Raw genomic sequence first — 26007 nt, 5'->3', positions numbered from 1 at the left:
TTCAGATAGAATATACAGACCATAAGGTACAGGAGCAGAGATAAGCCATTTGGCTCTGCTATTTCATCATGGCCACCCCATTTCTCTCTCAGCCCCAATCTCCTGCCTTCTCCCCTGTTTCCCTTCATGCCCTGACTAATCAGGAATCTATCAACCTCTGCTTTAGATATACCCAATGACTTAGCCCATACAGCCGCATGTGGCAACAAATTCCACAGGTTTACCATCCTCTGGTTAAACAAATTCCTCCTCATCTCCATTCTCAATGGACAGCTCTCTATTCTGCGGCTGTGCCCTCTGGACTTACTGAAAACAGGCTGATGGACCCGTCGATTCCTATTTTCTCACTCCCTTTTGTTTCAATGGAGTGGTACAGTTGCATGTGCCTTCACCAAATTGTTCAAGCTGTTCTGTGATCTGCTGAATTTTAGAAGATGAGACTAATGCATCCACTAATTCAGTGACTGCCTCTTTGAGTAGTCCTATTTTTTGCAGCCTTGCTTTGAAAAGTTCAGGACAACTGGCACATGCATGAAAGAAAAGTGAAGGACTTTGCAAGAAGGAAAGGTTAAACTGATCTTGGAGTAAGTTTGAGGGCTAAACATCGGGCTGAAGGGCTTGTACTGTGCCGCACTGCTTTATGTTCTATCTTCTACTCAATTGGTTTTTACCAAACCCATACCGTCCTGTGCTTTGTGACCTCCAGCAACCTTCAAAATATTAGAAACATAAAAACATAGAAAACCTACAGCACAATACAGGCCCTTCGGCCCACAAAGTTGTACCAAACATGTCCCTACCTTAGAAATTACTAGGGTTACCCATAGCCCTCTATTTTTCTAAGCTCCATGTACCCATCCAAGAGTCTCTTAAAAGACCCTATCGTATCCACCTCCACCACCGTTGCTGGCAGCCCATTCCTCGCACTCACCGCTCTCTGTGTAAAAAACCTTCCCCTGACATCTCCTCTTTACCTACTCCCCAACACCTTAAACCTGTGCCCACTTGTGGCAGCCACTTCAGCCCTGGGAAAAAGCCTCTGACTATCCACAGGATCAATGCCTCTCATTATCATGTATACCTCTATCAGGTCACCTCTCATCCTCCATCGCTCCAAGGAGAAAAGGCCGAGGTCACTCAATCTATTCTCATGAGGCATGCTCCCCAATCCAGGCAACATCCTTGTAAATCTCCTCTGCACCCTCTCTATGGTTTCCATGTCCTTCCTGTAGTGAGGCAACCGGAACTAAGCACAGTACTCCAAGTGGAGACTGACCAGGGTCCTATATAGCTGCAACATTACCTCTCTGATCTTAAACTCAACCCCATGGTTGATGAAGGCCATTACATCATATGCCTTCTTAACCACAGCTGTAGCAGCTTTGAGTGTCCTATGGACTCGGACCCCAAGATCCCTCTGATCCTCCACATTGCCAAGTATCCTACCTGCCTGGGATGGTGAGAGAGACAGATACATTAGAGACATTTAAGAAACTCTTAGATAGGCACTTGAATGACAGAGGTATCAAGGGCTACGTAGGAAGGAAGGGTGAGATAGACCTTAGAGAAGGTTAAAGGGCTGTTACAACATTGTGGGCTGAATGGTCTCCACTGTTCTGTGATTTTTATGTTCTACCTTTGTCAAGATTAACTTGCATAATCTGCCTCTGTTCTTTGATATGTTAATAGCACAAAAATACTGGACATCTTCCCAAAAAAAAAGAAATTTGTGTTAATAACATCAAGCAGATATAATAAAGAATCCTTTCAAGAGTGGGGTGTTGATCTCATTTAAAGGCATTAAGCTTTTCCTCAATTTTGTTCCATCAATCATCATACATATTTTGTACTCTTATAACATGATTTTTTTGTCTAAATTCTTCCAGTAAATATAAAAAAAGGGAAATGTAGCTATCACACCTTTTCAAATGCAAATCATTGACGTAAATGATCACTTTCATGAAGGTGATAAGGTAAGTTTAGAGAAGTATTTGATGTGATATTTTTAATGATAAATATGTCACAAACAAATACGTAACTGTAAATTATAAGACTGTTTGATTCTGGCCTCATAACTTAAAAATGCAAGTTTCCCTCTCTTTAGTTAAAAGAAAAATATCCTGTTAAACTGCAGATCTATTTAGTTTGAAGCTCTATTTTGCACTGTAGGCTTTTAACATGTGTTATATGAGCAAGTCACATGTTTAAAGTGTAAAAACATATTGGGTAATTCCTGTCATGAATATTGCAATGAACCACCTAATTGATAAAATTGTCATCTTATTTTCAAATGATTCTTTATCACTATCTTTCTGGCAGTGTATATTTTTCTTTGGTTCGTTCACAAATTGGACAGCTTTTAATTGTGATTTTCTTTAATTTGGTGTTTAAATATGAAAATAAAGTAAACAATTGGAGCTGACTGTGATTAAAATATTTTGCAAATTCTTTGCAATAGATCTTCTGCCATTATTATATGCTACTCGCTGACACCTTCCCCAAGTACTAAGTTCCTTGCTTAATCTAATCCATCAGAAAGCAAGGGAATTAAATAAAGTGCCAACGAAGTCCTGCTGTAAAATGTTTTTGAAATGAAAATTGGAAAATGGGTCGGCTGAGGGGCCTGGTTCAGTGCTGTAGTTCTCTATGAATATCATTTTGCTCTGTATCCTTGGAGTTTCATAAACATTGAGTCATAGAGTACCGTACTAGAAAATTACAGTGCAGAAACAGACCCTTCGGCCCATTAAGTCCATGCCAAAGTATTATTCTGCCTAGTCGCATCGACCTGCACCTGGACCATAACCCTCCATGCCCCTATAATCCATGTACCTTTTCAAACTTCTCATAAATGTTAAATGAACTCTGGCTGCAGTGATACCTGGCTTCCTATCTGTCATAAACCCTCAGTGCTGAAGCTATTTCCTCACTTTTATTATCAGCTCGATTTGTTTGCTTTTTTCTCTCTGCACGTTGAGTGTTTGACTGTCTTCATCTTTTTAAAATGGGTACTTTTGGGGTTTCTTTGTTTTGTGGCTGGCTGTAAGGAGATGAATCTCAAGGTTGTATAACATTTACATACTTGGATCATAAACATCTTTTGAACTTTGGACTTTGAAATCAACCTCGTATCCATCCCTTCCGGCAACTTGTTCGTTAGTTTGCCTTCAAATTGATAAGCAAATATTCCAAGGCACTTCAAATGAACGTAAGTGGACAACAAAAAGATAGTGAATCAAAAAGGAGTTATTAAAAAGGTTAGCAAAAAGATTGCTTGAACTGGAGGGTTGCAGAGGAGTGATTTAATGATTATCTAGTTGCCTATAGTGGAATAAGGAGACGGAGGATATTCATGAGTGGACACGGTTGGCAAATGCAGTATTGCTCAGATCTGGTATCATGGAATCTTACATATTTGCTGTCTTCAGGAAATCCAATAGATGTTGACAGAATATTGAGCAAATGTTGCAGAAATGCTGAATTATCGATATATAAGCAGCCTGAGTAATGGCACAGTATTGAATCTTTGTAACAGACCAGGAACTGCGACATAAACAAGGACTCCACAACTAATGTGCTCAACATTCTTTATCCACTTTTTTTAAAATATTTGAACAGTTTGTCTTATTTTGCACATTGGCTGTTTGTCACTCTTGGTTTCTACGTAGTTTTTCATTGATTCAATTGTATTTTTTGTTCTACCGTGAAATCTCTGCAAGAAAATGAATCTCAGAGTAGTATATGGTGACATGCACACACTTTGATAATAAATTTACTTTGAACTTAAAACATTTGAGGCTCTAAAAGTGGCTGAAATGGACAGGTGCCTGGGATGCCTGAGTTCTGATATCAGGTATTCAGAAGAGGTGCGAATGAAATCAAGTGGTTTAAATTCCCTTAAAGTAATTCTGATTAAAAAATAAAGATTAGATTTACTTGTCACATGTATATTGAAACATACAGTGTAATGTGACATTTGAGGATTGTGCTGTACAGCCCTTAAGTGTCATCATGCTTCCAACACCAACGTAGCATGCCCATGACTACTAACCCTAAACCATATTCCTTTGGAATGTGGGAAGAAACCGGAGCACCTAGAGGCAACTCGTGTTGTCACAAGGAGAACATGTGAACTCCTTATGGACTACAGCAGGAATTGAACCCTGGACTTGCATATAGCACCATAAAGCGTAAAGCTAACTGCTACACTACTGTGCCACTCCTGGTATGAAGAGACCACAAAAAGCTGCACCTCTAGCATGATTTGTTGTTTTTCCTACTCCCATTTTATTTACTTTTTTTATTAGTTGTCTTGTAGAGATAGAGCATTGACAGGCCCTACGGGCCCGACAAGCCACACTGCCCAGCAACCCACCTATTTAAACCCAGCCTAATCAGAGAACAATTTACAATGACCGAGAAGCTTACTAACCGATACGTCTTTGGACTGTGGGAGGAAACCGGAGCACTCAGAGGAAACCCACACATTTATGGGAAGGACATACAAACTCCTTGCAGAGGACACTAGAATTGAACTGTTTTTCTTTGGAAGAAGAGTTTGAAATGTCAGTTCCAACATAGCTCGGCAGTTACAGTGGCATTTAAGCCATTCAATCAGTAAAATAAATTGCTCGTCAGGAGGCCCATCAACATAGTGACATGGTAGTGTAGTGGTTAGTGTAATGTTTTTACTGTGCCAGCAGCCTGTATTCAATATCAGCTGCATTCTGTAAGGAGAATCAGAACCGGGTTTAATATGACTGACATACCAAATATCATGACATTGGTTGTTTGGAACAGCATGGTAGCATAGTGGTTGGATTAGCACTATACAGCACCAGTGACACGGGTTGAATTCCTGCTGCTATTTGTAGGAACTTTGTATGTTCTCCCCCTGACTGCGTGGGTTCCCTCTGGGTGCTCCAGTTTCCTCCGGCTACTTCAGTTCCCTTCTACGTTCCTGAATGATGTGCGGGCAAGCTTGTTACCATGTTGTATCGCTAAAATAAATAAGTAAATAGTTTTTAAAGATCTACTTCGGGAAACAAGGGTTGGGTAAGAAATAACAGATACCTCAGTCAAGAGGAAATGATGCAATGTCTTTTGTCCCTGTGCCTGATGCTGTCAAAACTACATTGTCGCCCTTCAATCAGGCACAGACCAACTCTTCCTATAGAAGTGGGCTCTTGTATTGAATATTGTCACTGTACACTCTAAGTAGACACGTTGCTGGTATATGATTTGTTTCTTTATACAGTGTGATACAAAAAGCCGCACCTCTAGCACGATTTGTTGTTTTTCCTACTCCCATTTTTTTTTACTAGTTGTCTTGCAGAGATAGAGCATTAACATACAGTGAGATACAGGCCCTTCTATCCCAATGAGCCCCATGACCCAGCAACTCATCTATTTAACTCTAGCATAATCACAACTTACAATGACCAATTAACCTTCTAACCAGTCTGTCTTTGACTGTGGGAGAGGAAACCCACGCAACGTCTCGAGGTGAATGTATAAACTCCTTTCAGACGGTGCCGGATTTGAACTCTGAACTCCAGAATGCCTTGAGCCATAGCAACGTTGAGTTAACTGCTATGCTATTGTGGCACCCACTTCCTGGTCTGCTATTTTAAGCAGGTGTTTAGTACAGAGAAACAATAGCAGTTAGAAAAAATCCTCCCTGGTGCTATCAAATGTCCACATATATGAAAAAAAGGCCCTGACTGTCTGACCCAGCAATTAGTCAACCCCTGAATTATTCCACTAAGTCAGAGTGGCCACGTGTTTGGCCTGTTATTCGGGAGACTAGGCCATTGATCTGGAGATGTTTCAGGGTGAGACCCTTCATTAGTGCCAGAAAGGAAGAGGGCAGAAACCAGAATAAGAAGGTGGGAGGAAGAGGAGGGGTACAAGCTGGCAGGGAAAAGGCGACACACACAAAATGGTGGAGGGACTCAGCAGGCCAGGCACCACCTATGGAAAAGAGTAAACAGTCGACGTTTTGGGTCATGACCCTTCGGCAGGACTGGAGAAAAAAAGGTGAGCAGTGAGGGTAAGAGGGTGGGGGAAGGGGAGGAAGAAGCATGAGGTGATAGGTGAAACTGGGAGGGGGAGGGTGAAGTGAGGAGCTGGGAAGTTGATTGGTGAGAGAGATACAGGGCTGGAGAAGGGGGAATCTAATAGGAGAGGACAGAAGGCCATGGAGGGAAAAAAAGTGGGAGGGGCACCAGAGGGAGGTAATGGGCAGGTGAGGAGATAAGGTGAAAGAGAGAAAAGGGTATGGGGATAGGTGATAGTGGAAGGGGCATTACTAGAGTTTTGAGCAATCGATATTCATGCCATCAGGTTGGAGGCTAACCAAATGGAAAATAAGGTTTTGCTCCTCCACCCTGAGTGTGAGCTCATCGTGATAGGAGAGGAGCCCATGGACTGACATGCTGGAATGGGAATGGGAATGGAATTAAAATAGGTGGCTGCCAGGAGATCCCACTTTTTCTGATGGATATAGGTGCTCAGCGAAACTGTCTCCCAATCTCCACCCAGTCTCACCAATATAAAGGAAGCCACAGTGGGATCTCCAGACACAATAGAAGACCCTGACAGACTCTCAGGTGAAGAGTTGCCTCACTTGGAAGGACTGTTTGGGGCCCTGAATGGACGTGAGGGAGGAGGTGTCGGGGCAGGGTAAGTGCTAGGAGGGAGATCGGGGGGGAAGGATGAGTGGACGAGGGAGTTAGGAGCAATCCCTGTGGAAAGCAGAAAGTGGGGAGGAGGCAGGGGGAGGGTAAGGTGTGCTTTGTGGTGGGATCCCGTTGGAGATGGCAAGTTATGGAGAATTATGTTCTGGACGCTGAGGCTGGTGGGGTGGTAGGTGAGGACAAGAGGAACCCTATCCTTGTTGGGGTGATGGATGGATGGGGTGAGGTCGGATGTGTAAAAAATGGAAAAGGTGCAGTTGAGGGCTGTGTTGATGGTGGAGGAAAGGAGTTCCCTTTTTTTTGAAGAAGAAGGACATCTCTTTTCATTCTGTAATGAAAAGTCTCATCCTGAGAGCAGATGCGGTGGAGATGGAGGAACAGAGAGAAGGTGATGGCATTTTTACAAGTAACTGGGGTGGGAAGAGGTGTAGTCCAGCTAGCTGGGAGGGTCAGTCTGTTTATAATAAACATCAGTAGATAAGTTATCTCCAGAGCTAGAGACAGAGAGCTTGAGAAAGGGAAGGGAGGTGTCAGAAATGGACCAGGTAAATTTGAGATCAGAGAGGAAGTTAGAGGCAAAGTTGAAGAAGTCAACGAGCTCCACGTGGGTACAGAAAGCAGCACAAATTCAGTCACCGGGATAACATAGGAAAATTGAGGAGTGACACCAGTGTAGGCTTGGAACAAAGCACGCATAACTGGGATCCATCCAAGTATCCATGGCTGCACCTTTTCTTTGAAGAAAGTAGGAGGAGCCAAAGGAGAAATTGTTGAGAGTGAAGTCTAGTTCTGCCAGATGGAGAAAAGTGGTGGTGGAGGGGAACTGATTGGGTCTGGTGTTCAAAAAGAAAGGGAGAGCTTTGAGACCTTCCTGGTGGGGGTTGGAGGTGTATATGGACTGGACATCCATGGTGAAAATAAAATGCTCAGGGCTAGGGAACTTGAAATCATTGAAGTGTCACAGATGTAGGTAGGAAGAGACTGAACCACGGGGGATAAAACTGAGTTGAGGTATGCAGATATGAAGACAGTAGGGCAGGAACAAGCAGAAACAATGTGTTTACCTGGACAGGCAGGTTTGTGGATCTTGGGTAGGAGGTAGAAACAGGAGGAGCAAGGTGAATGAACTGAAAGGTGAGACTAGGTGAGAGGGGGAAAGGGTCTTGGCCTGAAATGTTAATTCCCCTCAGTGCATGCTTGCTAACATGATGAGTTCTTCCAACATTTTGTGTCTCCTGTTCCTCTATCATTCCTGATAAAGCAGGATTGATGATTGAGAGTGAATGTCTAGGTACCTTTTTCCTTTGACCATCCACTTAAATCTCCCCTGTCCCCATTCTCACCATGAATCTACTGATGAGGTCCCCTTCCAGTACCTGCTGCAGTATTCAGAATAGGGCATATATCCTGAAGACTCCTCACGCTACTAATGCCAGGAGATCAATTCTGCATGATCTCCCTACTCCTAGTTTCAATGTGACATACCTCAATTCTGTACAATTGTTGGTCATTGCTTTCACTAGTTGTCAGTTAGAATGTGTGTAAGAATATAATTAATACAGTGTGAAGATATTACTGCATTTTGCAACAAAATTGGATTCATTAGAGAGGTTAACCATTTGGCCTGTTAAGTTTACACAATTGTTTCAACACCAGATGTAAAGACCTACAAAAAAGTAAATCCCACAGTGGTGTATAGTAACATCTACATACACTGATAATAAATGTACTCTGAACAATAACCAAGAGCAGAATAGCATAAGCTGGTGTCACCTCACGTCACCGTTTGACTCTTTCCCCACAGAGGCATCCATTCTCAGCTACGATGGCAGCATGTACCTGAAGATAGTCATGCCCTGGGTAATGCACACAGAAGCCGAAGATGTTTCCCTCCGCTTCATGTCCCAGCGAGCTTATGGCTTACTCGTGGCCACGACCTCGAGGGATTCGGCTGACACACTTCGCTTGGAGCTTGACGGAGGCCGAGTGAAGTTGACAGTCAACTTAGGTATTGTATAAAACTTGACTGTGTGGCTGTCTAGCCTTTCATTGGTGATGGATTTATTAACAATTACTTGAATACAGTAAATCCCTCCTTTGTTTCTTAAAACATTTATATTAATTTGTAAATGAATATTAATTTGAATGTTGTGTAAAATGTGCATGAAGTTATCAATCCGATGTAATTAAGTAATTCCGGACCTGTTAGATCTGAAATCCATGTTTAAATGGACCATCTTTTGAGCAAATATCCATGTTTTTGCATCATAACTGTTGGTACTGCCAAGTAAGCCACAGCAAATGTTTGGTTTTAAGAAAAAATAATGTCAAATTAATTACACTGAGGCAGGTGCCTGTCAGTTTAAATCATTCTGATAATCTCGTCGTAATCTCCCTTGTAGAAGTGGAAATGCTGTGGCCTACTTGTGGTCAGTTTAATATAAAAATCTTTTATAAGAATACTTTGCAAAATTTGTGAAGTTTTTCTTTTTTTTACTCATTTTTGTTTTTGGTTAAGTTTGTGGTTTTAAAAAATAAGTTTTAAAATTTAAACTTAATGCTTAACTTTTTTTTTAAATCAAAATGCTTCATGAGTCATCAGTCAAAAGATGGCTATCAACCCCTTCAAAGGCCTGAAGCCTGCGGCCCGCTTGGCAAACAGCCCTGAGAACAGAGAGCACAATGAAACCTGCAGCTGGATCGCTTTACCTCTCAGTCACCCCCTTACCACTTCCTCATTGCCCCTTCTAAATTGGAAACTTTCCTACCTGATGAATACAAGATTGAGCCATTAATCAGCATCTAAATAGTGCATTCTTTTTTAAAATACATTTCTGTGGTTCAAAGCTATTTCAAATCTCCACCATGAACCATATATAATCAAGGAACAAGACATTATTTGTTAGAAGTATGTACATGAATATTTGTAAATCAGTGCTTAGTGGACAACAAACAAAGGCAGTAAACTTAAAACAATTTGGGATTTTTAAAATGTGTAATTATTAAGCTTTTGAGGGATACTCCCCGTTAAGAGCATTGATTTATTGATTTTTTTAAACTAATTTGGCTGAAATAATAGATGGACAAAAAGACAGGTTTTGGCCCAGATCTCCCAAGGAGTGGAAGAAGTATGCAGCTTCACACCACATTCGCCCTGACACAGCCTTCTCATGTATAGTCAGCCTTCTTTGCTAATTGGCGAGGCCTATAGTGTAGCAAAGAACATTTGTCACTGCAAATGTCAGACTCTGCCACTGAAACTCACTGTAGTTTTGCCCGTACTGGAGAAGAAGACTAAAGATCAAAAGGATTGTATGAGAGTGGATTTTAGCCTGCCGGGCATATTTAAGACTGAGAAGATGAACTTTAAGATAGTTGGAGGAAAGTATACGGAGGGAATGTCTGGTGGGTTTTTTTTAAGAGTGGTGGGAGCATGGAATGCTTTGCCGGGGTGGTGGTAGAGGCAGACATATTAAAGATGCTTAAGAGACTCTTAGAAAGGAACATGGATGAAAGAAAAATGGAGGGCTATTGATCTTAGAGTAGATTAAACAGTGAACAGAACACATTGTAGGCCAAAGGGCCTGTACTGTGCTGTGCTGTTCTGTGGACAGAACAGAGGGTGGTTGTAATCTGAAACACACTCTCTGAGTTGATGAAGGAAGCAGGTACTCCTATGGCAATTAGGGGGTATCCAGATGAGCATTTCAATTGCCAAAGTAAAGAAGCAAGTATTAGTAACTGGAGTTTGTCTATTGGTAAGTGGTGGTCACTGCAGATGTAACTGGTCAATGGACCTCTGTCCTATGAAAATCTATGAATCTTTGCTTGTGGTTCACAAGGCACAGCTGTGAGATCGGACACAGTAGTTCATTTCAGTGCTAACTCGTGTGCCATCAGTGGCGGCTATGTTCCGATGCAAGGGTCAAGCAACACCAGTAGCCTGCTGAGCTCTATGAGGAGGAATGTCTTTAGCCAGAGGGTGCAAACCTATGGAATTCATTGCCACAGATAGCTGTGGAGACCAAGTCACTGGGTATGTGGAGGTTGATAGGTTCTTGATTAGTCAAGGTGTCAAAGGTTGAGAATGCGATTGAGAGAGATAATAAATCAGCAAACTCTGGACTAAATGGCTAATTGTGTTCCTATTCTATGGGATGCCATGGAACTCGGTAACATTCCTGAACAAAGGGTTGAGTTGTGGGCATGTTATGTTGATACTAGAAGTGTGGCAACACATGCACAGTTCTTGCTGACTGAATTTGGCATAAATGATACATTTCACTATATGTTTCCATGTTTAATATGCATGAGACAAAAAATGCTCATCTTCTTATTTTTGGCAGAATGATGGACGACCTAGGTAGGCACCTATGAACTTTAAATCGCATTCCAATTAAGGGTTGTAATTACCTCTGTTACCAATATTTTGCTGACACTAACCCCCACCCCCCACCCCCACTGGAAGACCTGGGCCTTTACCATTTTTACCAAAATGCAGTTTTGCAATTTGTTATCTGTTCAAGTATATAAATTATGCTACTTGATGAAATGCAATTGATTATCTTACTTAGTGCAAAAACATGGTGGATTTTTGAAAGACAAAGAATAGTACTGATTCTCTGTGGAAGGGAAGGGAAAGTGAAGTTTAATGCTGACCAGAATCCTATATATTCCAACAGAAATTTTACTGAACTCGCTGTTGAGGTAAATTTGTGAACATATTCAGTGACTGATATTTTTTTCTCTCTCTCTCTCCAGTGCTATCACTATCTCTATTTCTGGTCCTGCAGAAGCTTTCCTTCATCATTGTACCTTATTGTTTAGTGATTTTTGCCGTCTAGTGGTCACTCTGTAACATAGCTGCTCTCTCAGGTAACGCGGGTAAGTTGGATGCAGCGTCTCGATGCAGCCAATTTAGATGACTGGGGTTAGTTTTCTATCTGGTCCTTTTTATAGCAAAAAAGATCCAAACCAAAAATGGGAAAAAGTATAGTTTTGTTTAACAAGTGTCATTCCTAATTGGCTTCAAAACACAAGAACATTGAATTCTCAGCTTGCGTTGCACTAGGCTCAATAAATATTCCGCATATCATTCACAATAAATTTATTATCAAAGTACATGTATGTCACCATACACAACCCTGAGATTCATTTCCTTGCGAGTATTTACAGTAGAACAGTAAAATACAATGGAACCAATGAAAAATGCATACAGACTGACAAATATGAATTTAATATGACACATTTGAATGTTAGTGGGATGCATTTAACACAAACACTAATCTGCACATTTATTTCTTCTACCAAAGTGCATGACCATGCATTTTCCAACATTGTATTTCATTTACCACTTTCTTGCCCATTCTCCTAATCTGTCTAGCACTTATGCAGCCTACCTGTTTCCTCCACACCAATCTTCATATCATCTGCAAGCTTGGCAATAAAGCCTTCTATTCCATCATCTAAATTGCTGATACATGGTAAAAAGAAGTGGTCCCAACACTGACCTCTGCAGAACACCACTCATCATTGGCAGCCAACCAGAAAAGGATCCTTTTATTCACTTTTTTCCCTTTAAACATTTCACCTATCATCCTTAACCTATGATTTCTAGTTCTGGTCTCAACCCAAGCTCAGTTGAACAAGCTTGCTTGCATTTACCCAATCAATACCCCTCATAATCTTGTATACCTCTGTCAAGTGTCCCCTCATTATTCTATTTTCTAGGGAATAAATTCCTAAACTATTCACTCTTTCCCTGTAACTCAGGTATTCAAGTCCGGGCAAAATCCTTGTTAATGTTCTCCTTAGTCTTTCAATTTTTATTAGCTCGCTCTTTTAGTTTGGTTTAGGAAGTTGTGCCTTCAAAAAGCCTGACTGCAAAAGTAACTTACTTACTGGAACTTGCATCAGTATTCTTATCACTTACTCCGTGGATCAATGCACACACTGAAGCAGTTAGGGCACTTTGGGATAGATAATGATAATTGCTTGGCTCATTTAATGAAAACATGGGAGCAAAGTATCTGAACCATTGATTTTAACTGCAGTCACTCATAGCAAGATGGTGCTGCAGAACATTATGTCATAAATGGCCACATTTTTTACCATAACATCTCTGAGCGATCTGAGACAAATTATTTTGCAAAAATAATTAATCTTTTGTACCGTGTTTAAAATTCACTGCAGTGCTTGAAAGAATTTGATTTGAACGTCTTTGTTCTCTGCTTGCAAGGTGCCTTTTCCACATTTCCTACCTGGACAAGTCTTTGTGAGAATGGTCCAAGGGTGGGTTCATGCATGAGACATGAATCATATTCTCTAGCTGTGAGTTGATATCCATGGAGAGCTAGAACTATGCTCAGACTTTCAATGATGAACTCTGAAGTGCATAGAAAGAACAGGGTTCTTCTAGGAAAATAATCTCTGCAGTTCATAACTGCCTTTAAAACCTTCAGTGGTTTTTAAGATCACAAAGATGCAGATGATAGAATCAGAGCACAGAAAGATACTCTATTGGCTAACCTTAGAACATAGAACAGAGAATAGTACAGCACATTACAGGCCCTTCGGCCCACAATGTTGTGCCAACCCTCAAACCCTGCCTCCCATATAACCCCCCAACTTAAATTCCTCCATATACCTGTCTAGTAGTCACCTAAACTTCACTAGTGTATCTGCCTCCATGCCTGACTCAGGCAGTGCATTCCACGCACCAACCCACTCTCTGAGTGAAAAACCTTCCTCTAATATCCCCCTTGAACTTCCCTCCCCTTACCTTAAAGCCATGTCCTCTTGTACTGAGCAATGGTGCCTTGGGGAAGAGGCACTAGCTGTCCACTCTGTCTATTCCTCTTAATATCTTGTACACCTTTATCATGTCTCCTCTCATCCTCCTTCTCTCCAAAGAGTAAAGCCCTAGCTCCCCTAATCTCTGATCATAATCCATACTCTCTAAACCAGGCAGCATCCTGGTAAATCTCCTCTGTACCCTTTCCAATGCTTCCACATCTTTCCTATACTGAGGCGACCAGAACTGGACACAGTACTCCAAGTGTGGCCTAACTAGAGTTTTATAGAGCTGCAACGTTACATCGCATCTCTTAAACTCTATCCCTCGACTTATGAAAGTTAACACCCTATAAGCTTTCTTAACTACCCTATCTACCTGTGAGGCATCTTTGAGGGATCTGTGGACATGTACCCCCAGATCCCTCTGCTCTTCCACACTACCAAGTATCCTGCCATTTACTTTGTACTCTGCCTTGGAGTTTGTCCTTCCAAAGTGTACCACCTCATAGAACTCCATCTGCCACTTCTCAGCCCACTTGTGCATCCTATCAATGTCTCTCTGCAAGCTTCGACAATCCTCTACACTATCTACAACACCACCAACCTTTGTGTCGTCTGCAAACTTGCCAACCCACCCTTCTACCCCCACATCCAGGTCGTTAATAAAAATCACAAAAAGTAGAGGTCCTAGAACAGATCCTTGTGGGACACCACTAGTCACAACCCTCCAATCTGAATGTACTCCCTCCACCACAACCCTCTGCCTTCTGCAGGCAAGCCAATTCTGAATCCACCTGGCCAAACTTCCCTGGATCCCATGCCTTCTGACTTTCTGAATAAGCCTACCATGTGGAACCTTATCAAATGCCTTACTAAAATCCATGTAGATCACATCCACTACACTATCCTCATCTATATGCCTGGTCACCTCCTCAAAGAACTCTATCAGGCTTGTTAGGCATGATCTGCCCTTCACAAAGACGTGCTGACTGTCCCTGATCAGACCATGATTCTCTAAATGCCCATTGATCCTATCTCTAAGAATCTTTTCCAACAGCTTACCCACCACAGACGTAAGGCTCACTGGTCTATAATTACCTGGATTAACCCTACTACCTTTTTTGAACAAGGGGACAACATTCACCTCCCTCCAATCCTCCGGTACCGTTCCCGTGGACAACGAGGACATAAAGATCCTAGCCAGAGGTTCAGCAATCTCTTCCCTCGCCTCGTGGAGCAGCCTGGAGAATATTCCATCAGGGCCCGGGGACTTAACCTTCCTAATATATTTTAACAACTCCACCTCCTCTCCCTTAATATCAACATGCTCCAGAACATCAACCTCACTCATATTGTCCTCACCGTCATCAAGTTCCCTCTCAGTGGTGAATACCGAAGAGAAGTATTCATTGAGGACCTCGCTCACTTCCACAGCCTCCAGGGACATCTTCGCACTTTTATCTCTAATCGGTCTTACCTTCACTCCTGTCATCCTTTTGTTCTTCACATAATTGAAGAATGCCTTGGGGTTTTCCTTTACCCTACTCACCAAGGCCTTCTCATTGCCCCCTTGCTCTTCTCAGCCCCTTCTTAAGCTCCTTTCTTGCTACCCTATATTCCTCAATAGACCCATCTGATCCTTGCTTCCTAAACCTCATGTATGCTGCCTTCTTCAACCTGACTAGATTTTCCACTTCACTTGTTACCCATGGTTCCTTCACCCAACCATACTTTATCTTCCTCACCGGGACAAATTTATCCCTAACATCCTGCAAGAGATCCTTAAACCTCGACCACATGTCCATAGTACATTTCCCTGCAAAAACATCATCCCAATTCACACCCGCAAGTTCTAGCCTTATAGCCTCATAATTTGCCCTTCCCCAATTAAAAATGTTCCTATCCTCTCTGATTCTATCCTTTTTCATGATAATGCTAAAGGTCAGAGAGCGGTGATCACTGTCCCCCAGATGCCCACCCACTGACAGATCTGTGACCTGACCTGGTTCGTTACCTAATACTAGATCTAGTATGGCATTCCCCCTAGACAGTCTGTCAACATACTGTGACAGGAATTGGATTCTTGGCAATGCCAAGTACTAATTCTATATGAGAATGATTCCAGGAAAGAAATGGTAAATGTATGAGGATTATATTAGGCCTCTTCTTATCCGAGTACTTGATCAAATGTCTTTGAAACACTGTGATTGTATGTGTGTCTTCCATTTCCTCTGGCAGCTTGGCCCAAGTAACCACCAGTCCCTGTATGCAAAACTCACATCTCAGATCTCCTTTATTTATCTTGCATTGTGCCCTTTAGTTCCAGACTCATTTGTCCTGGCATAAAAAAATTTGCATTTCTAACCTAAATTGCTTAGAATTTTAAGTCGCCAATATTATAGCATGAATAAATGCAGCCTATGAAATCTCTCCCTACAATTACAGCTCTCCATCCCAGGCAACATCCTGGTGAATGTCTTCTGCACTCCCTCTTTGCTACCATATCCTTCCTGTAGTGTGCTGATAATAAAAACTGTACACAATTTACACAAAAGGAGGAGTGGCAGGATGGAGAAGCAGTATGCCTCTACTAAAAGAGGTGTAAGGTGCTCCTTCCCTCCACTAGCCTGCAAGTCACCCTTAGGCAAGGTGCAACACCTGCTTGGCCCCCAGTCAGGGTCACACGAAGCCAAGAAGCAGGTGGTGGATGGTTGTAAGAGCAGCTGGTGCAGATCACAAGCCCTCTTTATGCAATTGCTGACGCCAGGCAGGCAGTCTTTGAAGAGTGTTGATAATGGCTGGGGTCACCTGGCTTGTAAAGCAATTGCCCAGAAGAAGGCAATGGCAAACCACTTCTGTAGAAAGATATGCCAAGAACAGTCATGGTGATGGAAAGACCATGATCGCCCATGTCATACGTCATGGCACATAACGAATGAACAAACACAAAAAGAGTAACCAATAATTTGGATAGCTGCATGTCCCAATTCTTATATTCAATGTTTTGGGCTGTGAAGGAAAGCATGCTTTCCTCACTGTCCATTTTTAACAAGCTCTGGACTTGTGCTATAATGACCCTCTGCACCTCAACACTCCTGAGGTCCATACCATTCAGACCATGGAACGGTACAGCACAGTGCAGGCTCTTCATCTCACCATGTTGTGCCGACCTTTTAACATACACCAAAACCAGTCTACTCCTTCCCTTCCTCCCATTTTCCTTCATCCACATTTCTTTCAGCCATTTACTCTATGTCTGAGTGGAATTTGATTTTTCAAAGTGCATTACCTTCATTCATGTGATGTGGACAACCATGCTCCTGATCATGATTGTTCTTGGCAAATTTTTCTGCAGAAGTGGTTTGCCACTGCCTCCTTCTGAGCAGTGTCTTTATAAGGTGGATGACCCCAGCATTTATCAATGCTCTTCAAAGATTGTCTGCCTGGCATCAGTGCTCGCATAGCCAGGACAAGTGATGGCATTACCTTACGGTAGTCTAAATTCCATCTGCCAGCAGGCCATCGAACTTTCCAGCTGATCTACGTACTGCTGTAACCTTACACAATCATCTTTGCTCTCTACGACTCCACCAGTTGTTGTCTCTTCTACAAACTTAATCAGATTACATATACAGTATATTATACATCTTACAAACAACAGAGGTCCCAGCCATGATCCCTGTAGTACCCCACTTATGACTAGCTTCCAATGAGAAAAACGCCCATGCGCTGTTACCTTCTACCTTCTGTAACCAAGCCAGTTTTGGTTTCTGTTCGTCAACAGGTCTCAAATATCTTAGACCATAAGATCTAGGACCAGAATAAGACCATTTAGATCATCAAGACTGCTCTGCTATTTCAGCATGCTGATCCATTTTCCTTCTCAGCCCCAATCTCCTGCCTTCTCCCCATATCCATTCATACCCTGACTAAACAAGAATCTATAAACTACTGCCTTAAGTATGCCCAATACCCTGTGGCAAAGAACTCCACAGATTCACCACTCTCTAGCTAAAGAGATTCAAATCGAATCAAATCAATCACATCACATCAAGTTTAATTGTCATTCAGACCATATATTGATATAGCTGAATGAGACAGCGTTTCTCCATGGCCAAAGTGCAAAAACATACACGTGCATTCAAAATAATGAGAAAGGAAAAGAAAAAGAATATATCCATGTAAGAAAACACATTTTCTGTCTTAGACCCTGACCAACAGGACTCACAAATTGAAAGTAACCAGCAGTCCAACCTGTAATTCCACTAATCCAACACTGGAGGGCACCACTGACAGGAGTGCCCATGCTGCAACTTGAGGCCTGCAGCTTGAGGACTAGACCTCACTACAACTGAGGTGACACTGCAGCCTCGCTGTCTGTTTCACTACAAAACAAAGGAAGGAGGCCTGTGGCAAGCAATGACGAACAGGGTCTTGCAATCACAAAAGAAACATCCAAGACAGTCACTCACAGTTTCATTATAAGCTGTCTTCTTGCCAACTCATAGGGACCAACTCCGGTGCCTCCGAGTAGCAGGCAGCAGCATAGTCTGCACCCAGGTCAGCTGTTCCGAACCCAATCTAGCTTCTCCTGTGGCCCGACAGCCTGGCTTGACTCACCTTCCTCGGCCCAACATGACTCCCCCTCCCCGTGCCTGAATCAACTCTCTTGGTCCATCAGGCCGACTCACCACCTCTGAACCACTAACTGGTTCTTACAACACCCCGGTCACCCACTCTGAACAATGAGCAGCTCACTGATGCAATAGATCTGCTGTACATGTAGTTATTGGAGTCAAGAATAGTCTTATGATGTATAAACACACACTTAACAAAGAAAAACGTACCTTTGATTGCCCCCAAGAGGCCGCTGTGTGTTTTCGCACCTCTGTATGCCCCCTGTATTCTGAGGCTGTGTCCTTTGGTCTTAGACTCCACCACCACAGGAAACATCCTCTTTGCATCCACTCTATCAAGGCCTTTCAACATTCGATAGGTTTCAGTGAGGTCTCCCCTCATTTTTCTGAATTCCTGTGAGTAGAGGCCCAGAGCCTTGAACATTTGTGCCTTGTGCTTTAATCTTCAAATTTCAAAGCTTCTCAAAGGAAATTTATTATCAAAGTACCTATACATGACAATTTTATTATAGTAGATACAAAGAAACACAATAAATCAATAAGGGAACTATTCACAGAGTGACAAACAACCAATGTACAACGCTATCATATAAGCATAATACAATTATATTAATGAACTGCATTCCCACCAGAATCAGCCATAATCCTTATGGAAGAGAAGAACAAGTGTGAAGGGCCGAATGTCTATTCCTTCTTGTACTTATCCATGTTTTGGAGTCATAGACCACTCCAGCACAGTTATAAGCATTCGGCCCATCTAGTCCATGCCATCCTGATCTTCAGCTTGTCTCATATACCTGCACCTGGACCAGAATCCTCCAAACCCTCCAAACCCCTCTCAACACGCGCCTGCTCAAAGTGATACAATCGAAACTGCATCTGCCACTTCCACCAGCAGATCTTCTTGTATTCACATCTGCTTTCTGAGTGAAGTAGCTCTCCCTCAGGGTCCTCTGAAATATTTCAACTTTCAAGTGCACACGTCACTATATGCTACCCCGAGATTCATTTTCTTGCAAGCATGCACAGTAGAAAAAGAAATACAACAGTATCACTGAAAAAAACTACATGTAGAGACTGACAAACAATAAAGTGCAAAAAAAGGCAAGCTGAGCAAATACAAAAATACAAATCATAATAACAATGCATAAATAAGTAAGAAATATTATTGAGAACATGAGTTGTAATGTCTGGGTTCTGGGCCAGCATCTCATGTTGAACCTTCTTCCTTTTCCCTCACAGTAGTCTTCAAAACCCTTTTTGAACATATTTTATGAGCTTCAGTCTATTGATCATACTAGTGAATATTGAGAAAGTTTTAAAAGAACACAACCACATTGCTTTTGCATCTTTTGCAAGCTGCCTACATAACTGTTCTTCTAATTCTCCAACTATTATAAAGAATAGCTTTATTTCTCACATGGACATTGAAACACACAATGCAGTGACATGCATCATATGCATCAACGATCAAAGCAGTTCCAAAGTGTGCAGGGGGCAGCTCGCAAGTTTTGCCATGCTTCCAGCCCCCACAGTTTAATAATGTATACCTTTAGAATGTGGGAAGAAATTGGAGTGCCTGGGTCCATGAGGAGATAGTGCTAACTCCCTACAAACATCGGTGGGAACTGAACCCGAGTCGCTGGCACTATTAAGCAATACACTAACAATACTCCTGTGCTGCCACTAGAAAGAGATTACTATATATGATAATCCCATCAATGTGATTCTGTTTATTCCTTAGTTTTATCCACATGGAACCATGAAACCTTCAGTATATCCTCCTTTAGTACTGTCACAATACCTTTCAGCAGTGACACACCCCCCCTCTGCCTGAGGACTGCCCTCCATGTCAGCTGAACCTACGACAGCCCCAATCATTCCTTCCCTTCCCACAGCCGCCTTTTCATAATTGTAATAAAATCATAATACCATGTGACAGTGAGATCTTATTGCTGGACTGCAAAGTGCCTTGAGGAAGGACAATTTCTGTTTTATATTATATCTATTATATGTCCATGTATTTGGTTTGGATTAGTCACAACTTTAATGACTGGCAGTACAGCCTCGAAAGGCCAAATGACCTAGACACTAGACACTAGAACACTACAGCACAGTACAGGCCCTTCAGCCCTCGATGTTGTGCTGACCCATATATTCCTTAAAAAAGAAGTACTAAACCCACACTGCCCCGTAACCCTCTATTTTTCTTTCATGTGCCTGTCCAAGAGGCTCTTAAATACTCCTAATGTTTTATATATTTTATATGTATATATAATGTTTTATATGTTTTAGCCTCCACCACCATCCCTGGCAAGTCATTCCAGGCATCACAACCCTCTGTGTAAAAAAAACTTGCCCCTGATGTCTCCCCTGAAATTCCCTCCCTTAACTTTGTACATATGCCCTCTAGTGTTTGCTATTCATGCCCTGGGGAACAGGTACTGGCTATCCACCCTATCTATGGCGCTCGTAATCTTGTAGACTTCTATCAAGTCCCCTGTTATCCTTCTATGCTCCAAAGAGGAAAGTCCCAGCTCTACTAACCCTGCCTCAGAAGACTTGTTCTCCAATCCAGGCAACATCCTGGTAAATCTCCTCTGCACCCTCTCCATAGCTTCCACATCCTTCCTATAATGAGGTGACCAGAATTGAACACAGTACTCTAAGTGCGGTCTCACCAGAGATTTGTAGAGTTGCAACACGACCTCTCTACTCTTGAACTCAATCCTCCTGTTAATGAAGCCTAGCATCCCATAGGCCTTCTTAACTACCCTATCAACCTGTGCAGCGACCTTGAGTGATGTATGGATTGAACCCCAAGGTCCCTTTGTTCATCCACACTCTTAAGTAACCGACCATTAACCATGTTACTATTTCTATTCTGACTTATTTCTATCCTTAGTAACACACACACAAAATACAAAAGCAGGGGTCCAAACCTGGGGTGAATAGGGTTAGTGGCATATAAAATGTTGGGAACCTCTGTGCTGGAGAAACTCAGCAGGTCAGGCAGCATCTATGGAGAGGAAGAAAGAGCCAATGTGTCAGGTGGAGATCCTTCATTATGCCAGGATGGGAAGAGGGAAGAAGCCAGAGTAAGAAATTGCGAGGAAGGGAAGGAGTACAAGCTGGCAGGTGATTGGTGAGACCGGGTAAGAGGGAAAGAGGATGAAGTGAGAGCTGAGAGGTGATAGGTGGTGTTGCTTGAATGAAATCACCGGAGAGAATTACTGGTAGATACAAAGCAGCTTCTATGTTCAACGAAATAAGGCATAGCAGGCATCATATGGAGACGCTTTCAGTGGAAAGGTCTGCTGGTCCAACAAGGGGCTCGATATTTATTTGCTAAACAAAGGACAATTCCATATTTACCAAGTATAGACAATGCTTTCTTTTGAAGATACATAATAAATTTCACACCTTCTGATTCGCATCCATCCCACAGACGCCAGCAGTGTCCAGACTGGGATCCACAGTTTTTAGGAAAACATTGTTCCAAATTAAAAGCACAATACATTTTCAAGGAACAGAAGACTGGTAGCCAAAGCCATTTGCTAAATGTAAATGACCTAAACCTAAAAATCACTCTAACAGGTGGGAAAGGTAAATGGCTGGACAGGAAGGCATCAGATAGAAGAGGAGAGTGGACAATGGGAGAAAGGGAAGGAGAAGGGGCATCAGAGGAAGGTGATGGGCAGGTGAGAAGATAAGAGGTAAGAGAGTAGCCAGACGGGGAATGGAAAAGAGAGATTGGGGGAGGGTTATTATTATTCCTATCTCGATATGTATTTCATTGCTTGGGTTCTGCTGAGCGTTGCTGTTTATGATAATTAGATGTAAAGTTTATTCTTATCACCACTGACCCCTGAATTATTGATTCCTGATAGGAATGACCCCCTGAGATTTCATTAATATTAAATGAAGCATCTCCCAATTAATGCCCTGTCTGGAATCAGACGGAGAAAGAAATATTAAATAAATATTTGTTCTTTGTTCTTTCCTGATCCAGCAGTAAGAGGTATTTGCAAACAGAGGAAGCGCTATGTATATGTTAAAAGTTATTTTAAAAAAACAGCTATTTTATGGAAAACTCATTAATCACTTAATAAAATACAGAAGGAGAGAAGAATACCAATCAACCAATCTGATGAAATGCCACACAGAACTCCAGGTGTCTGATTCTACAATCGTCTCTCGCTCTCTCATGTCAGTCTCTCTTAGCACAGGTTGCAACCCCAGCCTAAGACTCCTCACTTGCACAAATAAATAGCCTCTTTTTTTTATGCCTTTCAGAACCTCAATCCTACGAAGCTTCCATTCAGTCATGTTACCAGTCTGTATCTTCTTATCCCTTGTAACCTCTGCCTAACTTAAAAGCAGAGACTGCTGAAGCACGTTCTTTTTTCACCATTATCCCACCTCAGAGCTGTGTATTTCTGTGAGTTCTCAAAACATTAGACACAAATAGGGTCGGCACTGAAAGCATACCTTCATTACAACACGGGCAACAAGGGTTCAATTCCCAACGCTGCCTGTAAAGATTTTGTACGTTCTCCCCATGATCATGTGGGTTTACTCCAGGTGCTCTGGTCTCCTCCCAAAGACCTATGGGCTAGTCAGGTAATTGGCTATAAATCATTACCACATTACAAACTGACACCATTTTGTCTTACAACCAGCACTTTGGTGTGTTTCAAAGAGAAATCAAATATGACTTCTGGAAAATTTAATTTTCTCCCCACAAGGTGACTGGGCAGAAAATAGTGATTGTGTTACTGAGTCAGTTACCAGCATAGCTCAATGTCACATTCATTTGCGAATCACTCAGAATACATACGCATTAGTGTCCTGCTTTATTACCCTGTTCACATTATTTGAAAATGTTCTTTACGTGTAAGTAAAAATATTTTCTATATTGCTAATATCTTGCTCAGATTTAGTCCAGAATAAATCAGCAAAATGGACACCTTAACGATGGAAAGTTGGAACTGCAAATTCTGAAGGCATTCATTTCTCATCAAAGGGCCTATACCATCTCGTGTTCCATCCAACTAACACATTAATTTTCAGAACTGCTGGCCATTTTTGACTTGAAATTAAGATTCAGTTGGTTATCCATGATGGTTTTTCAGGATAGGGACAATACAATGATGAAGGAAACCCATTATTCCCCAAAAAGGTATTGCGGCCTCTGTATGGTGATTGTGCCGAATGGTCCGTGGCTGTTTGCACCCACTTTTCTGTTGCGGTTGACGACACATGACAAACCTGGCCATGTGAAACTGAACCCAGATTGTTGACTCTCTCCCATGTTGTTGCTCAAGAATTTCTCTGCACATATCTGGTTTTCTCGGAGCTTGACTGATCTCAAATTTTATTTTGCAAAGCACAGCAAGACAATATTGTCAATCTGTAATGTCTAAAATGAGAGAAGTATTGGCTCCCTACTTTAATTGGATGAATAATTGCAACAAATTAAACCTGTGAAATGAAAAAAATCTTTTTACAATTATCAAAGTGAGCTGAGGCCATTTGATAAACAAGGATGATGCTTCATAATTGGTGTCTATAATTTTGTACCTGCATATTTTTAATAAAAAATGTCTTTGATTATTGGTCCTGTGAAAAGTATCAGCAAAATTTGTACTATCCTAAACAGATTCATATTTTTTCCCATTTAATCCTGTACTTTTTACTGAAGTTCTTGAGAAACCTGATAGATACTCAGAGATCACTGCTCCTGCCAAAGTGCACCGCTCACCCATCTTCTTGCCAAATACCGTTCCCGTCTCTTCTCAGTGTATTTGATAGACTAGTTGGTCATGAGCGTGTGCAGTAGTTGGGCCAGTCTATCTTTGGGACATGCAATTGGAACAGTCCCCCCACTGGATCTTGGTTGAGCTTTCACATGGTTAGTTGTTTGCAAGTGGCCATTTTATGAAAAAAAAGAGTTGGTGGTGGGAGAGTGAGGGTGAGAGAAGAGTTTGGGGGTAAAGATATGTTGACATTTATTCTAAAAGTAATGTAGGCTTCTGCTTCTGCAGTGGTTTTTGAAAGTGAGTATAAGGTAATGTGAAGAAAATGTGTAAGACTATTGTTGTATGAAAATAACCAGTCTATGTTTGGGTCTCATTTTTGTAAAGATACTTGCATATGTGAAGTGAAGTGTAAAGTAAAATGGCCACCTTCTTGCGTGTGTCTGTCCCCGGAAGGGTGGACTTATTGTTATTGGATGTCTGCAGCTGTTACCTTGAAGGATGCGATTTCATCTTTCATTTATTCTTCCCCGTCTAGACTGTATCAGGATTAACTGTAACTCCAGTAAGTTATTGTTCAAGTTTCATTTTGTTCTTAATGCTTTTATCATGTTTAAAAGAATTTATTATGTATGTTGTTATATCTTTAGAAACACTGGGGAGAACTGGCAAGGTTGACTTTCTGAAAGTGCATAAAGTTAATTTAAAATAATCTACAGTCAAATCATATTTTACAAATACCAATTAAAATGTGTAAAATTTTCTTTTATCTATCACCTTGATGTAGAATAGTAATTTAATTCTAAATATTCTTTGTGAATATGGGAGTTAATTAGGGTTACCTGACATTAATCAAGACTCAAATTATTGCTGTTTTGTCAGCAGCAGGGTATGGTTTAATGGTATTTGATTGTTCTAGTAACTGCCTGCATGTTTTCAATGGTCAGGGGAGTCATGTGATTAAAATGTTTCTATAGTCACAAAGGAAATAAGGGGGAAATCCTTCAACAAGCAAGTAAGGGGCTATTTGATTGGAGGTTCAAGAGGTTTGGAGTATAAACTTACCCATGTCTAGATGACCCAGTGAGAAACAAGCACTGAACAGTCAGAAATTTTACAATTTCTCAGTGTCCCCAAGGTCACTTACTGTATTGTATTCAATGACATCTTTGCAAATAGGAGAAACTTAACAATACTGTTGGTCAGAAATAAAGATGAGTAAGCAGTCCGTATGTATTGTGTGAGGTGTGAAGTGTTTACATTAGCCAGTCTGTTCGAATTTACCTTTACATGGCAAGCATAAATATCCAGGCAGGCAGCAGCTGCGTATTTTCCAACAGAGTAGCTTGTGCATAGTCCAAAGTCCTTTTCACTATCTGGACTGTGAGGTAAGTATTCTGCTGCTGGATCTCCTGAGAAAATTACTGCTCTTAGGTTGCTGTTCTGTTTACATTTGAGTCAGGATTTTTCATTATTAAAGCTCCAAATTGGCTTTTTGTGCTGAACATTTAGATCATAAATATTCCATTCCTAAACAAATCACTGCATCTCAAACTATAAAGAAATTACTAACTACTCTTAAATAATATCAGTAGTTCTTACTATCTTTTTTACAAACTAGATATGAATATATGGAATATATGGTATGGAAGAAGCTACCACATTGGAGGATCTAGGGTCATGTTATGGAACATATGCTGAAGGGGAACATTGAATCAGTTGGGTTTTTACAGCCATCAATTAATTTTAGTTACTATCACTGAGACCAGCTTTTTTAAAGAATAAAATTTCAGATTTAAAAAAATCCCAGCTCCCATTGTGGATTTCAGTCCCACTTCTTTGAATCAGTAGACCATAACACTAGATTCTTGTCAAGCTGTTTAATCTCTACAGTGATAATTTATTCTTTATAAATCCAGGGAGGGGGAAAGAAAACTAGGAACGCAAGAGATTCTGCAGATGCTGGAAATCCAGAGCAACACAGACAAAATGCTGGAGGAGCTCAGGAGGTCAGGCAGCATCTATGGAGGGGAATAAGCAGACGGAGTTTCAGACCAAGACCCTTCATCCATCCTGATGAAGGGATTCCGTCTGAAATGATGAGTGTTTATTCCCCTC

At 41.5% G+C, this 26007-nt stretch overlaps 1 protein-coding gene across 1 annotated transcript in view; it reads left to right on the top strand.

Annotated features, from left to right (window-relative positions):
• LOC132404104 (neurexin-3-like) overlaps positions 1-26007 on the top strand; it is a 2171528-nt gene that overhangs the window by 783642 nt on the left and 1361879 nt on the right. Inside the window, exons 9-10 of the mRNA XM_059988144.1 lie at positions 8503-8706; positions 24428-24454. Of these exons, the coding sequence (XP_059844127.1) occupies positions 8503-8706; positions 24428-24454 (231 nt within the window). The remainder of the gene's footprint in view (positions 1-8502; positions 8707-24427; positions 24455-26007) is intronic.

This window comes from Hypanus sabinus, chromosome 2 (genome assembly GCF_030144855.1).
Source record: "Hypanus sabinus isolate sHypSab1 chromosome 2, sHypSab1.hap1, whole genome shotgun sequence".
In the NCBI taxonomy this organism is placed as follows: Eukaryota; Metazoa; Chordata; class Chondrichthyes; order Myliobatiformes; family Dasyatidae; genus Hypanus; species Hypanus sabinus.
Note: the sequence above shows the minus strand (reverse complement) of the source record. Positions and strands in the feature narration are given on the sequence as shown.